This window comes from Stegostoma tigrinum, chromosome 4 (genome assembly GCF_030684315.1).
Source record: "Stegostoma tigrinum isolate sSteTig4 chromosome 4, sSteTig4.hap1, whole genome shotgun sequence".
Taxonomy (NCBI): domain Eukaryota; kingdom Metazoa; phylum Chordata; class Chondrichthyes; order Orectolobiformes; family Stegostomatidae; genus Stegostoma; species Stegostoma tigrinum.
In genome coordinates, this window is record NC_081357.1 from 97,513,740 (window position 1) to 97,537,802 (window position 24,063).

General features: G+C 42.2%; 1 protein-coding gene across 6 annotated transcripts in view; it reads right to left on the reverse strand.

Moving 5' to 3' along the window:
• Positions 1-24,063, reverse strand: part of LOC125452648 (signal-induced proliferation-associated 1-like protein 2) — a 548,569-nt gene that overhangs the window by 94,394 nt on the left and 430,112 nt on the right. For all 6 annotated transcript variants that reach the window (XM_059645560.1, XM_059645563.1, XM_059645558.1 and 3 more), the window contains 2 exons: positions 18,504-18,728; positions 3,597-3,759 (listed from right to left, as the gene is read on the reverse strand). In XM_059645560.1, the coding sequence (XP_059501543.1) occupies positions 3,597-3,759; positions 18,504-18,728 (388 nt within the window). The remainder of the gene's footprint in view (positions 1-3,596; positions 3,760-18,503; positions 18,729-24,063) is intronic.

Consider the following 24,063-nt stretch of genomic DNA (forward strand, 5'->3'; position numbering starts at 1 on the left):
CTTTTCCTGTTTGATTGGGACAATTAGAAAAACTACAGCACAGAAACAGGCCCTCCAGCTCTCCAAGCCTGCACCAACATGCTGACCATCACAACTAAAACCCCTTACCCCTTCTGGGGACTGAATCCCTCTATTCCCGTCCTATTCATGAATTTGTCAAGATGCTCTTTAAAAGTCACTATAGTATCTGCTTCCACCATCTCCCCCAGCAGCAAGTTCTAGGCACTCGCCACCCTCTGTGTAAAAAAAGCTTGCCTTGTACATTTAAACCTTGCCTCTCACACCTTAAACCTGTGCACCCTAGTCACTGACTGTTCCACCCTGGGAAAAGCTTCTAACTGTCCACTCTGTCCTTGCCCTTCATAACCCCATAGACCTCTATCAGGTTGCCTCTCAACCTCCGTCATTCCAGTGAGGACAACCCAAGTTTCTCCAAACTCTCCTCATAGCTAATTCTCTCCATACCAGGCAACATCCTGGTAAATCTTTTCTGTACCCTCTCCAAAGCCACCCCATCCTCCTGGTAGTGTGGCAACCAGGACTGAACACAATATTCCAAATGCGGCCTAACTAAGGTTCTATAAAGCTGCAACATTACCGACCAATTTTTAAACTCAATGCCCCGGCCGATGAAGACAAGCATGCCATATGCCTCGTTGAATATCTTTTCCACCTATGTCGCCATTTTCAGTGACCTGTGTGCCTGTACATCCAGATTCCTCTGCCTATCAGTACTTTTAAGGGTTCTGCCATTTACTGTATATTTTCCATCTGGACTAGACCTTCCAAAATACATTATCTCCTATTTTTCCAGATTAAACGCCGTCTGCTATCTCTCTGCCTAAGTCACCAACCGATCTATATCCTGCTTTATCCTTTGACAGTCCTCATCGCTGTCTGCAATTCTACCAACCTTTGAGTCATCCACAAACTTACTAATCAGGCCAGTTATATTTTCTTGCAAATCATTAAATATATTACAAATAGCAAAGGTCCCAACACTGACCCCTGAGAAAAGCCACAAGTCATCGACCTCCATTCAGAAATGCACCCTTCCACTGCTACCCTCCGTCTTCTATGGCCGAGCCAGTTTTTTATCCATCTTGCAAGCTCACCTCTGACCCCGTGCAACTTTACCTTATGTATCAGCCTGCCATGAGGGACCTTGTCAAAGGCCTTACCGAAGTCCATGTAGACAACATTCACTATCCTACCCTCATTGATCATCTTCGTCACTTCCTCAAAAAACTCAATCAAGTTAGTAAGACACAACCTCTCCTTCACAAAACCATGTTACCTCTCGCTAATATGCCCACTGATTTCCAAGTGGAAGTAAATCCTGTCTTGAAGAATCCTCTGCAATAATTTCCCTTCCACTAATGTAAGGCTCAATGTACTGTAATTAACTGGATTATTCTTGCCACCCTTCCTAAACAAAGGAACAACATTGGCTATTCTCCAGTCTCTGGGACCTCCCCTATAGCCAGTGAAGATACAAAGGCTTCTCTCAAGGCCCCAGCAATTACCTCCCTTGACTCGCTCAGTATTCTGGGGTATATCCCATCAGGCCCTGGGGGCTGGTCTACCTTAATGTTTTTCAAGACCCTCAATACATCCTCTCTTTTGATCTCAACATGACCTTTGTTCAGTAAAAGTGAACAATTTCAAGTTTTCCAACATATGATGTGTCAGCATTAAACAAGTACACAGTGTCATGCTGTGCTGTGTGTTAGGGAAAAGGGTAGCACTCCCTACGTTGGGATCTTTCATGGTATGGCACGAAGTTTGGGTAGCCTGCGTACTTCATTATTGTAGATGGAGGTATGATGACAATTGATCAGAATGATGGTGATGAAAGTAGCAACACATTTACAAATTTAATGTTCCATGTCTAATTAAGTGTTGCCAATGGGGCCTTAAAAGCTGTTTTTTATCATTTCCCTCCCCCTGCATGCACTATGGAGGGTTATTTGTGATTGATCTGGTGCTCTAATGGACTTTAAGGGTGATGCTGGTGGTAGAAATCTAGTGCCAGCAGAGGCGTGTGCTTCTGTTGCTGGTGAGGGCATGATAGCTCAGCACCACAGAGGCATGGGCAAACATAATGAGGTCTGCAGTGGAGAATTGAACAATATAACTCACTAGTACTCACAGAGAGAAATCCTCCACGAATTTCTACAAAACTGCCACCTAGATTGTGTTCTTTTTGCATTTCTTTCCAGGGCCTGGCATGTTGCACAAGGAAATATCATATAGAAAGTAATTCCAAATTTCATTTCCATTCAATATTAGGATGCCTTTATATGCTCATTTCTAATATTTTCATTTCTGTTGAAAATAATCAGATGGAAATGTTACATGTTGCTCGAATTCTGTATGACATTTTGTTCATCACTCGTTGGACGTACATCCCATTAGCTAAGCCAGGACTTGTTCTCCATCCCTAGTTTCACTTGAGAAAGTGATGGTAAGCTGCCTTCTTGAGCTGCTGCAGTCCATGTGCTGTAGGTGGATCCACAATGCTGTTAGAGAGGGAATTGCAGGATTTCGATCCAACCACTGAAGGAACGGTGGTTTATTTCCAGAAACTTAATAATAGGATCAAGTTAAAACTGCTGCCTGAATCCTAACTCACAGCAATCCTGCTCACCCATTATCCCAAGTACTTGATAATAATTGCTTCTTGCCCAACTATGCTTGCTTCATGTAATTCATCCTTATGTTCAAAGCTATCCTTCGCTACTTTTACAACCTTCTTGAACATCTCTATATATACTCACCCCACAACTGCCTCTATTTTGAGATAACTGTACTCCTTTAATTCTGGTATCTTGTGTATTGCTCACTTCTTTCACACAGCTGTGCATTTAGCTTTTAAGCCCGAAGCTTCCTAAATTTCAGTTTTTGACTCTAAGATGTTTCTTCAAATTTCTCTGTTTGATAAAGCTTTTGAGCACGTGTTCTGTTATTTCCTATTTAGCTTAGCTGCATTTTCTTGTGCCTTGTTTCACTCCTCCAAAACACTTTTGGACATTTTACTACACCATGAGCACATTGCTACTAAACAGCACGCATATACAACCTGTTGTTTTTGCTTGTTTATAATTTGCAGTTCACAAAAGATTTCTTGGTAAACTGTTCACAGAATACAACTAGGTGAAGAACAGCATGAAAGCTACCTGTTAGTCATTGGGTGGGAAGTAGGTTCAGCCCCCTTTAACCTAATAAATGCAGCTAACTGTAGTTGTATTGATCAACACAATAATTGCTATTTTTAGGAAGCAATGAACTGCATTTAGTGTACAGGATTTACTGATAAGAAGGAAAATGTTTTCAATTCTGGATGCTAGTGAAAGCCACGTAGTGAATGTAACAGGAGGAGCTGCCAACCATATTGTGGATTTGACTGACCTGAAGTCTTAGACTTGTTAAGTTTATTTTGAATGAAATCAGAATGCCTCCTTAGGAGTGAATTTGTAGAAGCATAGCATTGTTTAAAATATTACTATCTGTCAGTTACAGTTTTGATAATAAAACCAGCGGACACATCTTGTAAATTAACTCCGACAGGTGCACAGACTAAAGAGATGGCTAACCTTCCTTCTTCTTTGTTCCAAAGGAGGGCTGTCTGGCAGCATCAGCTTCAGAAATTCCTCCTTGGTAAATGTTTGTTGGGGTTTGCTGATAGGGTTCAGATCCTCTGCTGAAGCCTGATGTTGACTGGAACTTGATATTTCTGTTACATCACCATACAGTCTCCTAGAGAGGGAAAAGATGACATGAGTATTTATGAATAAGAGCAATCAAACTGAGCTTTATACTTGTGCCTGGTGATTGCAATTGCTAAATGATATCATACGCACATACAAGCAGTACGTCTATCAACTGAAAGCTAAATCTCCAGCATTCAATAAATTAATATTTAGTGCAGTCACCTCTTTTACTATTTACAAGCAAGCAGTATTTATTTCACTGTAAAGTTGATTTTTTTTAGTAGTCCAACAATATTCTTACATATTAGGGACCTTTCTTCGAACGACTACAAACTGCATGATAGTGTTTTAATATAGTAAAACATTCCAAGGTACTTCATAGTTGTCTTATCATGCAATGTTTGACACTAAGCCACAGACGGTGATAGCAAAATGGGTTTAAATGAGGATCTCAACAGAAAGAGAGACGTTGAAGTTAAAGGTTATATAAGTTAAGAGGGGTGATGCCACGAAGGAATTTGAACGCAAAGAGTCAAATTTTAAAATTGTGTACTGCTTGACTGGAAACCATAATAGCTACGTGAGCTCAGAGATTGGGTGCAAGTTAGAACATGGATCATAAGAATTTTGAATAAGCTCAAGTACATGGAGGGTTGACAGAGGGAGCTCAGTCAGGAAAGTATTAGATAGATATGTTTGATGGTTTCAGCAGCAGATTGGAGGAGGCACAGAAGAGGCTGAAAATTTACCTGTGTAGTCAAACATGACACCCTTCATGAAAGGATCTGTGAGTAGTTTGATTCAGCCTCAAAGAGTTGTCAGAAAGAAGCGTAGTGTCAGTGGGCAGAGAGCAGATGAGACTGATTCCAGAAATGCAACAGTGTGAGGTTAGGTGAGATGGAGAGGGGGAGTGATGTAGTACAAACTGTTCACTGATTTGGTTTATAGTTTTGGGAGAAAATGTGGTCCTAGAAAATTACTTTATTTTAGAAAACAATTCAAAATGCTGTAGATAACAAAGTGTGGAGCTGGATGAACACAGCAGGCCGAGCAGCATCTCAGGAGCACAAAAGCTGATGTTTCGGGCCTAGACCCATGTCAGCTTTTGTGCTCCTGAGATGCTGCTCGGCCTGCTGTGTTCATCCAGCTCCACACTTTGTTATCTTGGATTCTCCAGCGTCTGCAGTTCCCATTATCACTCAAAATGCTGTAGAATTGTCCTCTTTCTAGAAATTCTATCACAATTAAAGATACTGGCATATATTTAGGCAAGCATAAACGCACAGCATTCTAAATGACTTCTAATGGCACTTAATATTGTCAATTTTTACCCATTTATTTGAAATTGGTGGACAGAACGACTTAATATCCTGTTAGTCAGAACTGCAGACAGTTCTGTGGGGCCAGCTTTCATTCAGGACCTTTTTGTACAAAACAAATGGAAGTCCCTTGCCATTTAGCACAACAATAAGAGCGCCAACATTTTTCTCGTTTATAATGCAATTAGAATAATTAAACAACCAAATGAATAACTGGAAAATTTGCTGGCACTGGCCTTAATAAAGGGTTACTTTAGGCACAAGTAGAATCTCTTATTATTGTAAATCATTACTTCTACATATTCTTCAGATAGGACATTTAGATATGCACTGGGGCTTTAAAAGTTAAACAGACTTTATATAGTGAACAATACAAAATAAGATAAATTTTTACAGAACTGATTTACTTTAGTAGTTTACATCTCAGAAACTTACAAGCAGATGTTAACTAACTTTCAGTTATTTTTGTTAATTTTGTAGATATTTAGTATTTTGATCAGCTGCAAATACTGTGGACAGTCTTCTCCTGAGAAGTGACTGGGAATGCCACAGGAGATGAAGCTAAACCGTTTCAGGTTGGTTTCAGGAGAACCCCAACTGCCTTTCTGCCACCACAGGAATTAAATTCCAGGGACACTTTACTTGCCCTGCCAATTGAGATATTTAAGTGACAATTAATAACTACTTAAAATAACTACTTAAGACCTTCTCATGCCACTGTCATGATTAATCCTGTCAGGCAAGAACATGGGCAGCTTTCTCACTCGTAAAATGGAGTAACTCACATTCTGTGTTGGGAAGAAGCAGGACCTCAATCTGTGCAATAATCAGGGATATGGATGGGGCAGGGACATGATAATTGAAAATTATTCTTCTGCTCTTGCTTCCCAAACCACTCCTGGCCTGTGCCCCTGCAGTGACATAACCCCAAGCCTACTGCTCCTATACTTCTGGACTACCGTGCTGCCAGCAGCCTTCAAATGTGGTGCCGTGGACTGCAGTGATTGCCATGGCTGGCAGGTTCAGATGGGACATCTTTGCTGCCCTTACAGGAAGTGATCCAAGTGGAAAGCTGTCTGGGCGACCCATGAAGTGACTAACCTGCACATGATCCAGCAGGATTTCCCATTTGTGGGAGAGTATCATGTCCTTTCTTCACAAATGCTACCAAACCACAAAGTGGAATATATTGTCCCGGAGGAGCAATTAATATCTGCAATAGCTTCTTGTCAACCTAAAAAAAATCTTTCCACAATATTGTAGTTGTTTCACAATGTGCAAATCATTAGATTCTTGTCAATGATTCTTGTCTTGATGTGCAGATACCAATTTGTTCTACAAATCGTTTATATTCATGGAGTCTCCTTAATACTTCAAATGGAGCAGTACCTACAAAATTATAGAACTGTCATAACACAGAAGGAAGCCATTCAGTCCATCATTTATATACCAAGTCTGAGACCAATTCTACCTGTACTATTCACTGTGTGTTGCACACATTATGTGAATAAAAGTAAATAAATCTTAGGCAAAGACACACAATCTCTACCGATTTTTGGCCCAAAAATCACAACTTTCACAATTAGGTAGTGGAAAAATGTAACAAAACAGTGAGTCTGACAAATGCATTGATGTAAACAAGAAGGTATAATCGACAATTGGACATGACATTTTAAACTCACTCTTCCATTCTCTCCAATGAGAACACTGTTATTCTTGATCAGACACAGTAAAACAGGGTTTCAAAGAAGGGTCATTGGACCTGAAACATCAACTCTGATTTCTCTCTACAGATGCTGCCAGACCTGCTGAGCTTTTCCAGCAAATTCTGTTTTTGTTTTTGTGACAGTAAAATAGAGCGCCAGGAAGGCAGGGTGTCAGTATACAAGGTGGCAAGGTAAGCATTTAGGATTGGGGCAATGTCAGGTCTGAGAGGCTTGGTCTAGTGGTAGGGGTGACAGGTTGATCTTTTGACAGGAGTGGGGTTCAGGAGTTAGGTCAGGGGGTTGTGTGGTGGGGGTGGGGGAGGGTGATGGTGGGGAATGTGTGTTCGGTCACTGGGGGTGAGTGTTGCATTTAGGAGACACCATCAGATCTCAGGGGTGTCAGATCAGGCTCTGGGGGATATAAATGGTCTAGAGATTGTGTATTTAGGAGAGTGCAAGGTAAGTATGAAATTCACTTTAGTAGTTACTCACGAGTTATACACCGTATCACACTACGTAACTGTTTCCACATAATTTCATCAGAACCATCCAAAATCTCCTATTTTTATGGAAACTTTGAGGTCTCCAGGGATACAGAATGTGCCCAGAGGAAAAATCAATTTTCCAAGCAATTTCTTCAGAGTGTGTTACCTTGGGGATTCCATAGGTTCCCAAGCACAACAGCTGTCTGGTCAGCAGAAAATTTTCCCACAATAGTATTCGCTCACCATTATTAAATAGCTGTCCCATTAAACAGTTCAGTAACATTAATTTGAACAATAAAAACCAAGTGTCAGCTAAAGGGTCCAACATAGAACATTACAGTGCAGTACAGGCTCTTCGGCCCCCGATGTTGCGCCAACTTGTGAAACCAATCTGAAGCCCATCTAACCTACATTATTCCATTATCATCCATATGTTCATCCAAAGATCAATTAAATGTCCTTAAAGTTGGCAAGTCTACTACTGTTGCAGGCAGGGCATTCCACATCCTTACTACTCTCTGAGTAAAGAACGTACCTCTGGCATCTATCTATCTGACCTCTAACTACCACAATACAGAAGCTTGCTTTGTAAACACTCACTATAGATAGCAAGTTGTTCTTGAAATTTCAAAGAGTTTTTGTTACTAGGAATGCCAGACACTATCCCACTTGTGCCACTAAATTCACTGAGGTGCAATATTCAGATAATCAAGAAAATAAAGTGAATGAATGATGAATATTTATGGAAATATTAGGATGATATTGACTCAATTAATTTAACTGGTATTAAGTCCAACTGTTTCAGTATGGTTATTTGGTATGGGTATATTGATCCGAAAGGGGTGCAGGGCAGATTCAACAGAGTGATTGGAATACCAAAACGGGTGGATTACTAAATCAGGTTGTATAGACTGGGACTGTATTTTTGAAATAAGTGTACAGAGACTGGTATGCTGTCACCAAATCAATCTTCCTTTACTTGTGTACAGTGCACTGGTTGTGGCTAGCCAGCTAGGAGTCAGTCCCCTGAACAGAGGAGATTCCAATTCCCCTGTTTACATCGGCCAGCCAAGACTTTCTAATTGTCCCAGGTTAAAAACCCCAATCAAGGACCTCATAATCAACAAGGTCCACCTGGTTCCAATCACTACAATTTTCTTTAGTAAAGATTAAATAATTACCAAATTTAGGATTAGTAATCGAGGACTAATCTCTACGTGAATGGGGAATGCAGAACAAGGAGGATCACAAGTAGAGTCTCAAAAGTGAAGCTAATTGTTGAACTAATGTTGACCTGCTCTTGTAGCCATATGGCTTGCCCTGTTCAGATTCAAGTCAATGGTAACCCCATGATGTTGATAGTGGAGGATTCACTGATGAGCATTTGTGTGACTACAACAACAATCAGAAATTTGGAACTCTCTCTACCAGAAGTTGTTGAGTGAGGGAGTCAGTTGAAATTTTCAAAGCTGAGATTGACTGATTTTAGTTCATAAAGAGTTATGAAAACAAGACAAGCAAATTGAATTCATGTAAAAATCAGCCACAACCTAAATAAATAGTGAAACAGGATGTGACTCCAGACCTACAGCAATGTGCTTGACTCTCAACTGCCTTCTGAAATGGCCTAACAAACCATTCAGTCGTATCAATTGCTACAAAATCTCAAAGAAATGAAACTGAACAGATCACCTGGCATTGACATGGGCACCAGAAAAAAACAATGACAGAAAAAGCCTTGTCAACCCTGCAAAATCCTCCTTATTAGCGTCTGAGAGCTAGTGCCAAAATTGGGAGAGCTGTCTCACAGACTGGCTCAGCAACAGCCTGATACAGTTGTACTCGTGGAATCACACCTTACAGACAAAGTCCCAGATACCATCATCACCATCTCTGGATACGTCCTGTTCCACTGGCAGGACAGACCCAGCAGAGGTGCGGTATAGTGGCTCAGCTCGGGAGAGAAATGCCCTGGGAGTCCTCAACATTGACTCTGGACCTCATGAAGTCTTGCGGCTTCAGATTAAACGTAGGAAAGGAAACCTCCTGATGATTTCCAAGTACCGTGCTCCTTCGGCTGATGAATCAGTGCTCCTCCATGCCGAGCAACATCCAGAGGAAGCACTGAGGATGGCAAGGGAAGAAATACACTTTGGATATGAGATTTCGATGTCCACCACCAAGAATGGCTTGGCAGCAGTACAACTGATAAGAGTGGTCAGGTCCCAAAGCAGCAACTAGACTGATCAAAGCTGCTAGCTCTGATGAAGAGTTATTTAGACTTGAAGCATTAGCTTGCTCTTTCTCCACAGATGCTGCTCGGCCTGCTGTGATTTCCATAATTTTTTGGTTTTCAATAGAGATTCAGCATCGGTAGTAACTTGCTCCTATCTGCTGGACTGGGTCTGCAGCAAGTGATAAGGAAACCAACAAGAGGGAAAAATATACTCGACTTCACCCTCACCAACCTTCCAGCTCTAGATACAATTGTCCACGACATGATCGCTAAGAGTGAACTTGGTATAAGTACACTCACAATGTTGATGGGGAACGAGCTCCAGAATTCTGACCCAGCGACACCGAGGGGCAGTGATATATTTGAAAATCAGGATAGTGAATGGCTTGGAGGGAACTTGCATGTCATGGTGCTCCCATACACCTGTCATCCTTCTCCTTCTAGATGGCACCGATTGCGGGCTTGGAAGATGCTGTCTTCAGGAGCTTTGGCAAAGTTCTGCAGTGCTCTTTGTACAGGGTGCACACTGCTGCTATTGTACATCGGTGGACATGGTCGTGGTTGTGTCACTCAAACAGGCTGCTTTGTTCTGGATGGTGTCAAGCTTCTTCAGTGGCCTTGAATTGCAATCATCTAATAAATGGGGATTTTTACATCACTCTCCCAATTTGAGCTTTGGACAGGCTTTGGGGCATCTGGAGGTGAGTTACTCGCTGCATGATTCATAGCCTTTGACCTGCTCTTGTAGTCTTATATGGTTTGTCCAGTTCAGTTTCTAATTAATGGTAACCCCAAGTTGTTGACAGTGGAGGATTCACTGATTGCAAGACGAATTTTTGGAGCGGCTTGTGGTAGAACCCACTAGGGAACAGGCAATTCTGGATTTGGTGATGTGTAATGAGTCAGACCTGATTAGGGACTGAAGGTGAAGGAACCCATTGGGATAGTAACCATATCATGATAGAATTCACCCTGTAGTTTGAGAGGGAGAAGATTGAATCAGATGTAGCACTGTAACAATCACGTAAAGGTAACGATAAAGACACAAGAGATGATATTGCTTGGAAGGGGAGCCTAGCAGGGAAGATGGAGGAGCAGCAATGGTAGGAATTTCTCAGGGTAATTCATGTCACACAGCAGAAATTCATCCCAAGGAAAAGGAAACATGCTCAGGTAACGATGAGGGAACCATGGTGGACAAGGGAGGTCAGGGACAGCATAAAAGCAAAAGAAAGCAGACAATAAGGTAAAGATTAGTGAGAAGCTGGAAGATTGGGAAGCCTTTAAAACCAGAGGACAACCAAAATAGCAATAAGGGGCAAGAAGATAAAATATGAGGGTAAGTTAGCTCATAATAGCAAGAAGGCTGCAAGAGGTTTTTTAGACTTTTTGCGCAAGAATGGACATTGGACCACTGGAAAATAAGGCTGAAGCAGTAGAGGCAAAGAAATGGGAGATGAATTGAATAGGTATTTCACATCAGTCTTCACAGCAGAAGACACCAGTTACATACCAGAGCTTCAAGCGAAGGTCCTTTAGAGGATGAGAAGGCCAATTTAATAACTGGGAATAAGGAAATAGCCGAGGCATTAAACAATTATTTGGTGTCGGACTTCACAGTGGAAGACACAAATAACATGCCAAAAACTGATGGTAAGAAGATTATAGCAGGTGAGAACCTAGAAACTATCATTGTCACTAAGGAGGCAGTGCTGGGCAAGCTAATGGGGCTAAAGGTAGACAGGTCTCCTGGCCCTGATGAAATGCATCCCAGGGTACTAGAAGAGGTGATGGGGGAAATAACAAACGCACTAGTAATTATTTACCAAAGTTCACTGGACTCTGGGGAGGTTCCCGCAGATTGGAAAACGGCCAATGTGACGCTACTGTTTAAAAAATGAAGTAGGCAAAAAGCAGGTAACTATAGGCCAGTTAGCTTAACTTCGGTACTGGGGAAAATGCTTGAATCTGTCATTAAGGAAGAAATAGCAAGAGATCTGGATATTAATTCTCCAACTGGGTACACCCAGAATGGGTTCATGAAGAGTAGGTCATGTTTAACTAATCTGGTGGAATTCTTTGAAGACATTGCTTGCATGGTGGACAATGGGGAACCTGTGGATGTGGTGTATCTGGATTTCCAGAAAGCATTTGACAAGGTGCCACAACAAAGGCTGCTACATAAGATGAAGTTGCATGGTATTACAGGTAATACATTGGCATGGATAGAGGATTGGTTGACTAGTAGAAAACAAAGAGTAGGGGTAAATGGGTGTTTATGACAGCAATGAATCATCCACTCAGCACTCCTGGCTGAAGGTTGTCGCAAATGCTTCATCTTTGTCTTTTGCACTCATATGCTAGGCTCCTCTTCCATTTAAGATAGATATTTGTGGAGTCTTCTCCTTCAGTGAGTTGTTTAATTGTTCGTTGACATTCAGGTCTGCAGACCTTAGATTTGACCCATTGCTTGTGTAAGTGCTTAGCCCTGTGTATCATTTGCTGCTTATCCTGCTTTCAACTTCATCAAATTGACACCTCATTTTTAGGTATGTTTGGGGCTGTTCTTGACATGCCCTCCTGCGCACGTCATTGAATCAGGGCAGATCTTTTAGCTTGAGGCCGAAAACAGACTGGGGCTATGTTGGGCCACAGGTTCACAGATTGCATTGGAGTACAATTTTGCCGCTACTGCTGGTGGCCCACAGTTGCTAGAGCTGTTCAAAATCTATGCCATTTAGTATGGAGATAGTCCCACTTAACATAATGGAGGGTATGCTTAGCTGAAAGACAGGACTTCATCTCCACAAGGACTGTGCAGTGGCCACTCTTATCAAACCTGTCATGGACAGGTGCATCTGCGGCTGGCAGATCACTGTGGTTGATGTCAAGCATGTTTTTCCATCTTGTTGGTTTCCTCACCACTTGTTGCAGAACCAGACTAACAGCTGTGTTCAGTGATAATGGGAACTGCAGATGCTGGAGAGTCCAAGATAATAAAATGTGAAGCTGGATGAACACAGCAGGCCCTCCTGAGATGCTGCTGGGCCTGCTGTGTTCATCCAGCTTCACATTTTATTAACAGCTGTGTTCAATTGGGTGAGTAGTGGTGGTGTGAGCCATTTGAGGTGACAGAAATCAAAGTTACCCAACCAAAGTATATTCTGTGTCCTTGTCACCCTCATGCTTCCTCAAAGTGGTGTCCAGTGTCAATTTTTGCAACTTCTCCAACCTTCCACACCGCATCATTTCCCCGGGCAACTTCTTCCTGACTGTATACAACTGTGCCACCAGCTCTGCTTGGCCTGTTCTGCTGGTGAGACAGAAAGTACCCATGGACGGTGATGGTGTTGAATGGGTCTTTGTATGTAAGGTACAAATCTGAGAGTATGACTATGTCAGGCTGTTGATTGACTAATCTGTGAGGCTGCTTACCCAATTTTAGCACTAGCCCCCAGATGTTGCAGAGGGGGACTTGACCAGGTCAACAGGTTTGAGCTTCTTGTTGTTGTTGCTGTTACATTAATTGAGAGATCATGTTGTGCTAGAAGATGAGAGAAAGCTTGAGAATTTACTGTAGTCCTGCTCCTGTCTCCTTGTTTTACAGGTTCCTAGCCCGCGGATTGCAACTCTGCTTCACAGACACCACCATCTAAACCAAAAACTGGAAAAGTGCTCAGTGTGTGTGTGCTTATGTGCACTGCATGCAGAGGCTGAAATTTTTGCGAAAAGAGCCTGTTGAGTGGATGAGTGGATATGGAGGAGAGGTTGGGAAGTGAGGCTGCTAAATAAGTGTGAGAAGACGGAATGGGTTTGGAAGTGAAATGTTTGGTGGGGGGATGGTAAGGGATAATTTACCTGTGGAGCGGGGGGAAACAGGGCTGTCACCAAAGAGTATGGCGAGTTTGGCTGAAACTTGAATGAGTGCAAACACATTATTTTATATAAAGTACTTTAGAAACTGAGATTTTCATATTTATATCATGTATATGTTAATATATAGTATGTACACTTTAATAAATAATTATTGAACTTTTTACTGCTTTATTTGTGTTTCTTTTTTCTGTTATCTGGAATCACAAGTCTTAAAATGGATTCACATCAGAAAACTAAGATAACAAGGTATGAAGCTGGATGAACACAGCAGGCCAAGCAGCATCTCAGGAGCACAAAAGCTGACATTTCGGGCCCAGACCCTTCATCAGAGAGGGGGATAGGGAGAGGGAACTGGAATAAATAGGGAGAGAGGGGGAGGCAGACCAAAGATGGAGAGAAAAGAAGATAGGTGGAGAGGAGAGTATAGGTGGGGAGGTAGGGAGGGGATCGGTCAGTCCAGGGAGGACGGACAGGTCAAGGAGGCGGGATGAGGTTAGTAGGTAGGAGATGGAGGTGCGGCTTGAGGTGGGAGGAGGGGATGGGTGAGAGGAAGAACAGGTTAGGGAGGTGGGGACAAGCTGGGCTGGTTTTGGGATGCAGTGGGGGGAGGGGAAGAGCTGGGCTGGTTTTGGGATGCGGTGGGGGAGGGGGAGATTTTGAAGCTGGTGAAGTCCACATTGATACCATCGGGCTGCAGGGTTCCCAAGCGGAATATGAGTTGCTGTTCCTGCAACCTTCGGGTGGCATCATTGTGGCACTGCAGGAGGCCCACGATGGACATGTCATCTAAGGAATGGGAGGGGGAATTAAAATGGTTTGCGACTGGGAGGTGCAGTTGTTTATTGCGAACTGAGCAGAGGTGTTCTGCAAAGCGGTCCCCAAGCCTCCGCTTGGTTTCCCCGATGTAGAGGAAGCCACACCGGGTACAGTGGATACAGTATACCTCATTGGCACATGTGCAGGCGGACATCTGCTTAATATGGAAAGTCATCTTGGGGCCTGGGATGACGGTGGGGGAGGAGGTGTGGGGGCAAGGGTAGCACTTCCTGCGGTTGCAGGGGAAAATGCCGGGTGTGGTGGGCTTGGAGGGGAGTGTGGAGCGGACCAGGGAGTTACGGAAAGAGTGGTCTCTCCGGAAGGCAGACAAGGGTGGGGATGGAAAAATGTCTTGGGTGGTGGGGTCGGATTGTAGATGGTCGAAGTGTTGGAGGATGATGCGTTGTGTCCGGAGATTGGTGGGGTGGTATGTGAGGATGAGGGGGATCCTCTTGGGGCGGTTATTGCGGGGGCGGGGTGTGAGGGATGTGTTGCGGGAAATGCAGGAGACGCGGTCAAGGGCGTTCTCGACCACTGCGGGGGGAAAGTTGCGGTCCTTGAAGAACGTGGACATCTGGGATGTGCGGGAGTGGAATGCCTCATCCTGGGAGCAGATGCGGTGGAGGCGAAGGAATTGGGAATAGGGGATGGAATTTTTGCAGCAGGGTGGGTGGGAGGAGGTGTATTCTAGGTAGCTGTGGGAGTCGGTGGGCTTGAAATGGACATCAGTTTCTAGCTGGTTACCTGAGATGGAGACTGAGGGGTCCAGGAAGGTGAGGGATGTGTTGGAGATGGCCCAGGTGAACTTGAGGTTGGGGCGGAAGGTGTTGGTGAAGTGGATGAACTGTTCGAGCTCCTCTCGGGAGCAAGAGGCAGCGCCGATACAGTCATCAATGTAACGGAGGAAGAGGTGGGGTTTGGGGCCTGTGTAGGTGCGGAAGAGGAACTGTTCCACGTAACCTACAAAGAGGCAGGCATAGCTGGGGCCCATGCGGGTACCCATGACCACCCCCTTTGTTTGTAGGAAGTGGGAGGAAGTGAAAGAGAAGTTGTTGAGGGTGAGGACGAGTTCGGCTAGGCGGATGAGGGTGTCGGTGAAGGGAGACTGGTTGGGCCTGTGGGACAGGAAGAAGCGGAGGGCCTTGAGGCCATCTGCATGAGGCGGGCCTGCAGGACAGGAAGAAGCGGAGGGCCTTGTGGCCATCTGCATGAGGTGGGCCTGCGGGACAGGAAGATGCGGAGAGCCTTGAGGCCACCTGCATGAGGCGGGCCTGTGAGATAGGAAGAAGCAGGGGGCCTTGTGGCCATCTGCATGAGGCGGGCCTGCGGGACAGGAAGAAGTGGAGGACCTTGAGGCCATCTGCATGAGGCGGGCCTGCGGGACAGGAAGAAGCGGAGTGCCTTGAGCCCATCCGCATGACACGGGCCTGCGGGACAGGAAGAAGTGGAGGGCCTTGAGACCATCCGCACATCAGAAAACTGTTTGGGATATGATCTAGGAACAACATGTGTACCCAAATTCTGAAAGAACGCTATCTACATGTTTGCTGATGACACCCACATAGTGGAACAGACACCTAATAATGGGAGTCAAATTACGGAAGGGAGATAAAGGGCTTGGTGACATGGCACAATGAAAACAATCTGTCTCTCAACATCGGTAAAACTAGGGAACTGATCATTGACTTCAAAAGGAAAGAAGAACATGCCTCATATTCATCAACAGAACTGAGATTGAGAGGATGAAGACCATCAAGTTCCTTGGAGTGATGATAACCAACAACGTGTCCTGGTCTTACCACAAAGATATGACAGTCAAGAAGGCACAACAATGCCTTTTCTTCCTCAAGCAGCTCAGGAAATTTGGCATGTCCAAATGTCCCTCACCAACTTCTACAGATGCACTACTGACAGCATACTGTCTGATTGCATAATGGCCTAGTATGGCAACTGCTCTGGCCAGGACTGTAAGAAACTATAGAAGGCGGTGTGCTCAGCCCAGACCATCATGAAAGCCAACCTTCCATCCATGGAATCCACTTATACGGCTTATAGCCCCAGAAAGGCAGCCAACATCATCAAAGACCCATCACATCCCGTAATGATCCCCTACAACCTCATCCATCAGGCGGGATACAGAAGCTTGAACACACACAACAAGTAGGTTCAGGAACAGTTTCTTCCCAGCCAGTATCAGACTGTTGAATGGACTCTCTAGCATCAAATAACACTGATCTTGTTAATGTTGATCTCACCGAGTGCCCGCCCTGTGCGATGTAACCTGTATGCCTCTAAGTCTTTTTTATCAGTATATCCTTTGCTTACTATAATTTACTTGTACGGCTCATAAACAAAGCTTTTCACTGTATTTCAGTACACCTAACACTAAATAAAATCAATCAATCAACTTTACCAGTACTTCTGAAAGCAGCCACTAAAAGGCATGGAAGAGCAACCATTTTTGACTGAGTATCTGTTCTTCCATCTTCTCACTGGGGAGTGCCTTATCTCCATCTGGTTCTTCCTTTAATGGCTCAGCTAAAGTCAAACAATCCAGATGGAAATCCTGCTAGCATACTACAGCTACCATTCTACAGTGTAGCTCAGTGCCATTCAGCAGCTTAAATCCTTAAGTTAGATTTGTAATATTGTCACAAGTTTGCCAAAATTAGCTTAATTTGTCAGCTTGCAAGCCCTTTGCCTCTGAGGAAGAAAGCCCGAGTTCAAATCTTACCTGCTCCGAAGGAGTGTCATAACATCTCTACGCAAGTTGGTTAAAAAATACCTGCAATTGTTCCTATAGGTCAGATCTGCATTTGAGCATAACTCATTATGTATCATTGTCTATGATACAGGAAAAGTTAAACAGACAGGGAGGACACAAACTGATGGCTAGATTTAACTATCCCAACCAATGAACTTAAAGGCAGTGGTCTATGCTACATTCAGCAGATAGCCTGGTAGCTGCCTAACATCCCATCCTTTCCTGCTTTCAAGTGGCCTTCCTTAACTGACCCCTTGGGCCTGAGAGAGGGCTACCCTGCCCAAACATGTAACCTTTCCAAGTTGCCCTCCTCTCTTCCACTGCGGTTAGCACGATGGCCCCATAGGTCTCTTGGTATAAGCAAGAGGCAAACACATTGGCCATTTAACGTATATAAGGCAGAGATTCTTCCTCTTTGAGTGGTTATGGGTGTGGGGACTACAGCACCCCATTTAATTCAGCATACAGTTAATTTAATTTTGATTTTTCTCTACAGATATTAACATTTCTGTTGAGTATTTCAAACATTTTACATTTTATCACATGCTTCTCACACCAGCAGTAATTTAGTTGTGTACTATTTTCAGTTGACTTAACATCATGTAAAAGTACACACTGTGGAATTGGTCGGCATCACACTTTCAAATTGGAGAACTTTTATCAGTTTCATCACCTATGTCAGATGTTAAATATTGAAAATGGAGACTTTCACAACAGGATGAAATCATTGGATAATTATAATCAGGAGGCTGCACGGCCCATTAAATCTGTGCTGGTTCTGTGCAATAGTCAGTCCCACAGAGCCTGAGAACCTTATCTCTTCAGTTAGTTATCCAATTGCCTTTTGTAAAGGCACATTTCAGTCTGCTTCCACCTCATTCCAAACTATTCCAAATTCTAACCACTTGCCGTACAATGATGGTCTTCTTCACATCACTTCTGACGGAGGAATCAATCTCTTAAAAATTGATCTGCAGTTCCTACTATCTCTAAAACTTGATGTCTTCAGGTTTGTAATCCTTACACTAATGACAGCTTTTTCTCTATCAACCCTGTATAGACTGTTAATGATTTTGGACATTTCAGTTAAATCTCTCAACCCTCCTTTCTCTGAGGAGAATAATCCAGCTTCTCAAAGCTATCCTCTTAACTGAAAGCCCCCATCTCCAGAAATTCTCATAAATCTTTCTATATGATTTCTAATGTCTCACAACATTACTAAAATCTGGTGTTCAGAATTTAACACAATATGCCAGTTAAGTCAAACTGATATTTTATAAAGGTTCTCCATAACTTCCTTGCACTTGTTCTTGGAGCCTTGACCTTATATGCTTCATTAACTGCTTTGTCATGATATCCTGCCACCTTCAATTTGTTGTGCAAATACCCTGGTTTCATCAGCTCCTGCACACACTTTAGTTTAAATTACCTTTCTGTATTCTTCCTTCTGAAATGTATCGATTTTCATGTCCTTGCATGAAATTTAATGCCAGTAAAGCTTTAAAATTAGCCTTCTGTGTACAGTTATCAGAAATCAGAGTATGTGATTAGAAAATGCTAACTGCATCTTCTCAGTTGAATCACTGACCTTCTGCAATCTGCAATCTCTGACTCTTCTGGTGTGGGGCTTCCATCCAGCTTCTTCCAGCCAATGACATATTTGTTAATAGCACCCTGGCGATGGTAGGATCCAGACAATGATCCCAGGATTTGCTGTGGGCTGTTCTGGGCCACTATGTAGACCTTAGAGGCATCAAGTGATCCACCAGTTTTAGAAACACGTGGTGATGGACTTCCTGAATGATGTGAACCACTAAAGAAATGTAAGTTTGATGAAGGGATAGAAGAAAACAAAAGAACAGTGAATAATTTCAGTTTTGCCAGGGCTCATATTACTAATTGAAGAGGATTAGTTAATTCTGCTATCCAGCAATGCTTAAAGTCAGTAATGTATCAACATCTGTGTTGCAGAATGCTTCCAAGCATCAACACAAGTACTATTTCAGACAGATCACAGTTAGAATCAATTCATTTAAAAAACGCCCAAAAAGGCAGAATTGGGACAGACGTGAGGAAATTCTTCTTCTAAAGTGAAATGGAATTGATGTTAAAGCATTAACAGATAAAAAAATTCAAATAAGAAATGATTTGAAAACCTGCTGGTTCCTGTGATGAGAAGCTACAGGTTAGGGAATGGGATGGACAAGTAGGGAGGGAATTATTGGGTTTCTCATCTATATTTATTGTGTAAGAACATTATGAATGCAAAACACAGCTGGCTAATGAATATGCCAAGATTTTGATGAGAATTTTTCCAAATGATAGTTGGAGGACTTATTACAAGGGCAATGAAACAGAACTATCACCTCCCCTCCAGTATGATATTACAATTAAATCTTCAGTCTAAAGTCTTTACAATTTTCCTTACTGAAAACTCTTGTAATTGTGTGCATTTTGATCATTTTAGCTTAACTTACAACAGCAAACCATTCTCATTCCAAAATTCAGAATGGCTGTTTTTCATAGGTAAATAAAACACCCTTTCAGAATAACTGAAACACAACCGGTATTAGCTTGGTTTTTAATTGATATTTGATGCTGAGCAATTGACCTTGATTGTTGAATTCTAATATTTGGTGAAATGAAAGTGGCCTTCCAAATTATTGCTGCATGAAATTAAGAGCATGGCTTGATCGTTACTTGAGGCTGCTTTCTGTGGAGTCTTGGTAAATACATTCAGTAGCAGTGGGGGTCAACGCTAAATCATTCTCTGCTTTTTAACAAAATAATTTGATGTTTTGAAAAGCTTTGAGTGAATATATTTCTACCTATCAAGATTCACAGTAGAAATTTTTTGGTAAACTAAATACAGAGAGTATTGCCAAACATTAAGAATTTAATTTCATATAGACATGTCACAAACTGAAGAATATGAATCATATAGATGACTTTGCATAAACAGAAGAAAATGAAAGCTCGTAGACACTGTAACATCAATTAAACAGTATTAATCCATGTAGGCAGTGTCTTAAATTGAGTATTAATTCATCCAGACATTCAAAAATTGAAGAGCATTAACTCTTTGAGGGCTATAACATGAAGCATATTAATTTATGTTGACAATATCACAAACAGATGAGTAGTAATACATGTAATGTCATAAACTAAAGATCATTAAGTAGTAAATAGATGGACAATATTGCATGAGCTGAACAGAATTAATTAACAGACAACATTGTGTACACTGAGAAGTATAATTTCATGTTAAGGGTGTGACATAAACAGAATAGTAATAAGTTTTGCAGATAATTTCATAAATTGAAGATTATCATTTGATAGTGTTGCATGAACTAAAAAGTATGAATTAATAGAGAGGGTTATCAATTGAGGCTCACCAATTACTTCAGGTAAAATTGTAAGACCATGACGTGTAGGAGAAGATTTGACTCATCAAGTCTGCTCTGCCATTCAATGAGATCATCATGTCTGGCCTGATGATTCTCAACACCACTTTCCTGCCTTATTTTATAACTCTCAGTTCTCTTAACGATTCAGAATCTGGCTGTTTCTGCCTGGAATATATCTAACGTTCCAACATCTGCAGCCCTCTGTAGAAAAGATTTCCACAGATTCACCGTCCTCAGAGAAAGACACCCTTCACATTTCTGTTTTCAAAGCGTGACTCCTTGTTCTGAAGTAATGCTCTCTGGTATGAGGCTCTCCTACAGGGGAAACAGATTCTCTGCATCCACCCTGTCAAGCCCCCAAAGAATCTTATATGTTTATCAAGATCTCCCTTCATTCTTCTGATCTCCAATGATTACAAATCCAACCTATTCAACATCTCCTTATAAGAAAATTCCTCTATTCCTGGGACCAATCTGGTGAACCTTCTCTGCAGTGGCTCCAATGACGGCATATTTTTCTCTAGATAAGGGGGCCAAAACCATTCGCAATATTCTAGGTGTAGGCTGACATGTGCCTTGGAGAGTTTTAGTAAGACCTCCCCACTTTTTACACTCAAACGTTGATAGACGTTTGGAACTTTCTTCTGTAAATGACAGATACTTCTTTAATTGTTAGCTTTTAATACAAGATAAATACATTTTCTCTGAAGTGAAGGTATGTGTTAAAGGCAGGTATATGGAGTTAGATCACAGAAGCACCATGATCTAAGTGAATAGCAGAAGAGGCTTGTAGGACTGAATGGCCTACTCCTGTTCTTATATTCCATTTTCATGATCAATTCCCTTTAAAATAAAGGCCAACATTTGATTTGCATTCCCTGTTACTTGCTGAACTTGGATGCTTGTTTTCTGTGATTCATGAACAAAGACGCACAAATCCCTGCGCGGCAGCCTAATAGTAATATTCAACTCTTCTATGCTTCTTGCCAATGTGCATGATCTCACATTTTTCCACATTATATTCCACTGGCCAAGTTTTTGCCCACTCACTTAATCAGTATATATCCTTCCATAAACTCTTTATAGGATCCTCACTAATTGTCTTCCCACCTATTTGTGTCATCTGCAAACTTGGTGATAGTATATTCACTTCTGTCATCCAAGTCATTAGTATATATTGTAAATAATTAGAGCCCCAGCATTAATCTCTTTGGCACTCTATAGTCAGAAGTTGCTATCCTGAAAATGCCCCTTTTGTCACAACTCTCAGTCATTTATTACAAAGTTCTGGAGGAACTGAGCAGGTCTGGCAGTTTCTTGGGAAAGAAAGTAGAGTTAACATTTGAAGTCCAGAACTGAAAGCAGCTGGAAAAACTTGGTATGATATTGATGATGTGGGGTGGGTTTAGGATGGGAAAAGATAGATGGAGTTTGTGCTCAGAGAGAGAGGATTAAAGGGGGAAGCTGTCAAAAGGACTACCGATAATAAGCTGGGGAGAAATTAATGCTGTACAGGTGATAATGGAAATTGTGAATATTTGAAAATAGGTTAGCTTTGTATAGAATAAGACCAGGAGGAGTGAAAATGGATAACAAACATGGAGGAAAGTGTTCATGCTCTGAAATTGTTAACCTCAATGTTGAGTGCTGGGGGCTGTACCTTATAGGTGGGAGATGAGGTCACAGAGTCATACATCATGGAAACGGACCTTTCAGTCCCACTAGTCTACACTGACTATGTTCCCAAATGCCTACATTTGTCCCATATCCCTCCAAATCTTTCCTATTCATGTGCTTATCCAAATATCTTTTAAAAGTAACTGTGCATGCACCCACTTCCTCTGGTTGTTCATTCGACACACTAACCACTCTCTGTATAAAAAAGTTGCCCCTCATGTCCTTTTTAAATCTTCTTCCTCTCACCTTAAAAATATGCTATTAACGTCATCTATGCCCTTCATAATTATATAAATCTCTATAAGGTCACCCTTCAATCTCATACATTCCAGTGAAAAATGTCCAAACCTATCCAGCCTCTCCCTACAGCTCAAACCCTTCAGCCCCGGCAACATTCAATAAATCTTCTCTGAACCCTTTCTGGTATAATAATATCCCTCCTAGAACAGGGTGACCAGACCTGCACACAATACTCCAGAAGAGGCCTCACCAACATCCTGTACAACTTCAACATGACATCCCAACTCCTATACTTAAAAGAAGGCTAAAATGCCTTCTGAACTACTGTCTACCTTAATGCAAACTTCAAAGAATTATGAACCTGAACCTCTAGGTCTCTCATTCTGCAACACTACCTTAGGGTCTAATTGTATAAGTCCTGCCTTTGTTTGTTTTACCAAATTGCAATACCTCGCATCTATCCAAATTAAACTCCCATCTGCCATTCCTCAGGCCATTGACTCAATTGATCAAGACTTCCTTGCAATCTTAGATAACCGTCTTCATTTTCACCAATTGTCGTGTCACCTGCAACCTTACCAATCATGCCTCCCACATTCTCATGCATACCATTTACATAGATGACAACCAAAAGTGGACCCAGCAAGGATTCTTGTGGAATTTTTTTAAAAATTCGTTCACAGGATGAGGGCGTTGCTGGCTAGGCCAGCATTTATTGCACATCCCTGCTAGTCACAAGCCTTCAGTTTGAAAATAACACTCTAGCACCACCCTCTGTCTCCTACTATAAAGCCAATTTTGTATCCAATTTGCAAGGTCACACTGAATCTCATACAATTCAACTTTACTAATTAAACTACCATGAGGAACCTTACTAACGACTTTACTAAAAGTCCAAGTAAACAATGTCTACCGCTCTGCTCTCATCAATCTTTTTGGTTCCTTCCTCAAAAAACTCAATCAAGAACTGAAACAGCCCTGAGTGGGCCTGAGGCAGAAATGTTGGCATGGGAACATCATGGTGAGTTGAAGTAGCAGGCAACTGAACGCTTGCAGTTATTTTCATAGATAAAGCACAGAGTTTGGCCAAGCAGTCGCTTAGTCTTTGTTCGGTCTTGGCAGTGTAAAGGGGACCATATTGTGAGCAGTGAATACAGCAGACCAGATTGAATTAAGGTGTGGAAGATGTGTCTTAGTTAGCCAATTCTCTATTCATGCGAATATACTACATCCAAAACCATGGACTCTTACCAAATAACCTTATGTGTCGTACCCTATCGGTATGGTAGACAGTGTCACATAATGAAAAATATTCATTATTGTTGATAGTACAGCATGAATTACAGTTACTAAATCCTGTTCACAGGTATGTCAGGATTGGTAAGCAGATCAATAACCAGAGAACACAGATATAAATTAAGTGGCAAAATAGCTGATAACCTTGATAACACAGTGTGGAGCTGGAGGAACACAGCAGGCCAGCAGCATCCGAGAAGCAGGAAAGCTGATGAATTAGATCGGGACCCTTCTCTAAGAAAAAAGGCTCCCGACCGGAATCATCAACTTTCCTGCTCCTCTGATGCTGCCCGGCCTGCTGTGTTCCTCTAGCTCCACAGTGTTATCTCAGACTCCAGCATCGGCAGTTCTTAGAATCTCTAGACGATAACCTTGTTGTTTTTACACACCGTAAGTTTTGGCCTGGAACACACTGCTTGAAGGGTGGTAGGAGCAGATCCAAAAGTAAATTTCAGAAAAGAACATGAAGTATACTTCAAGCGATTGAGGGGAGGGGCAAGCAAGGGCATCACTGAGCTATAGGGAAAA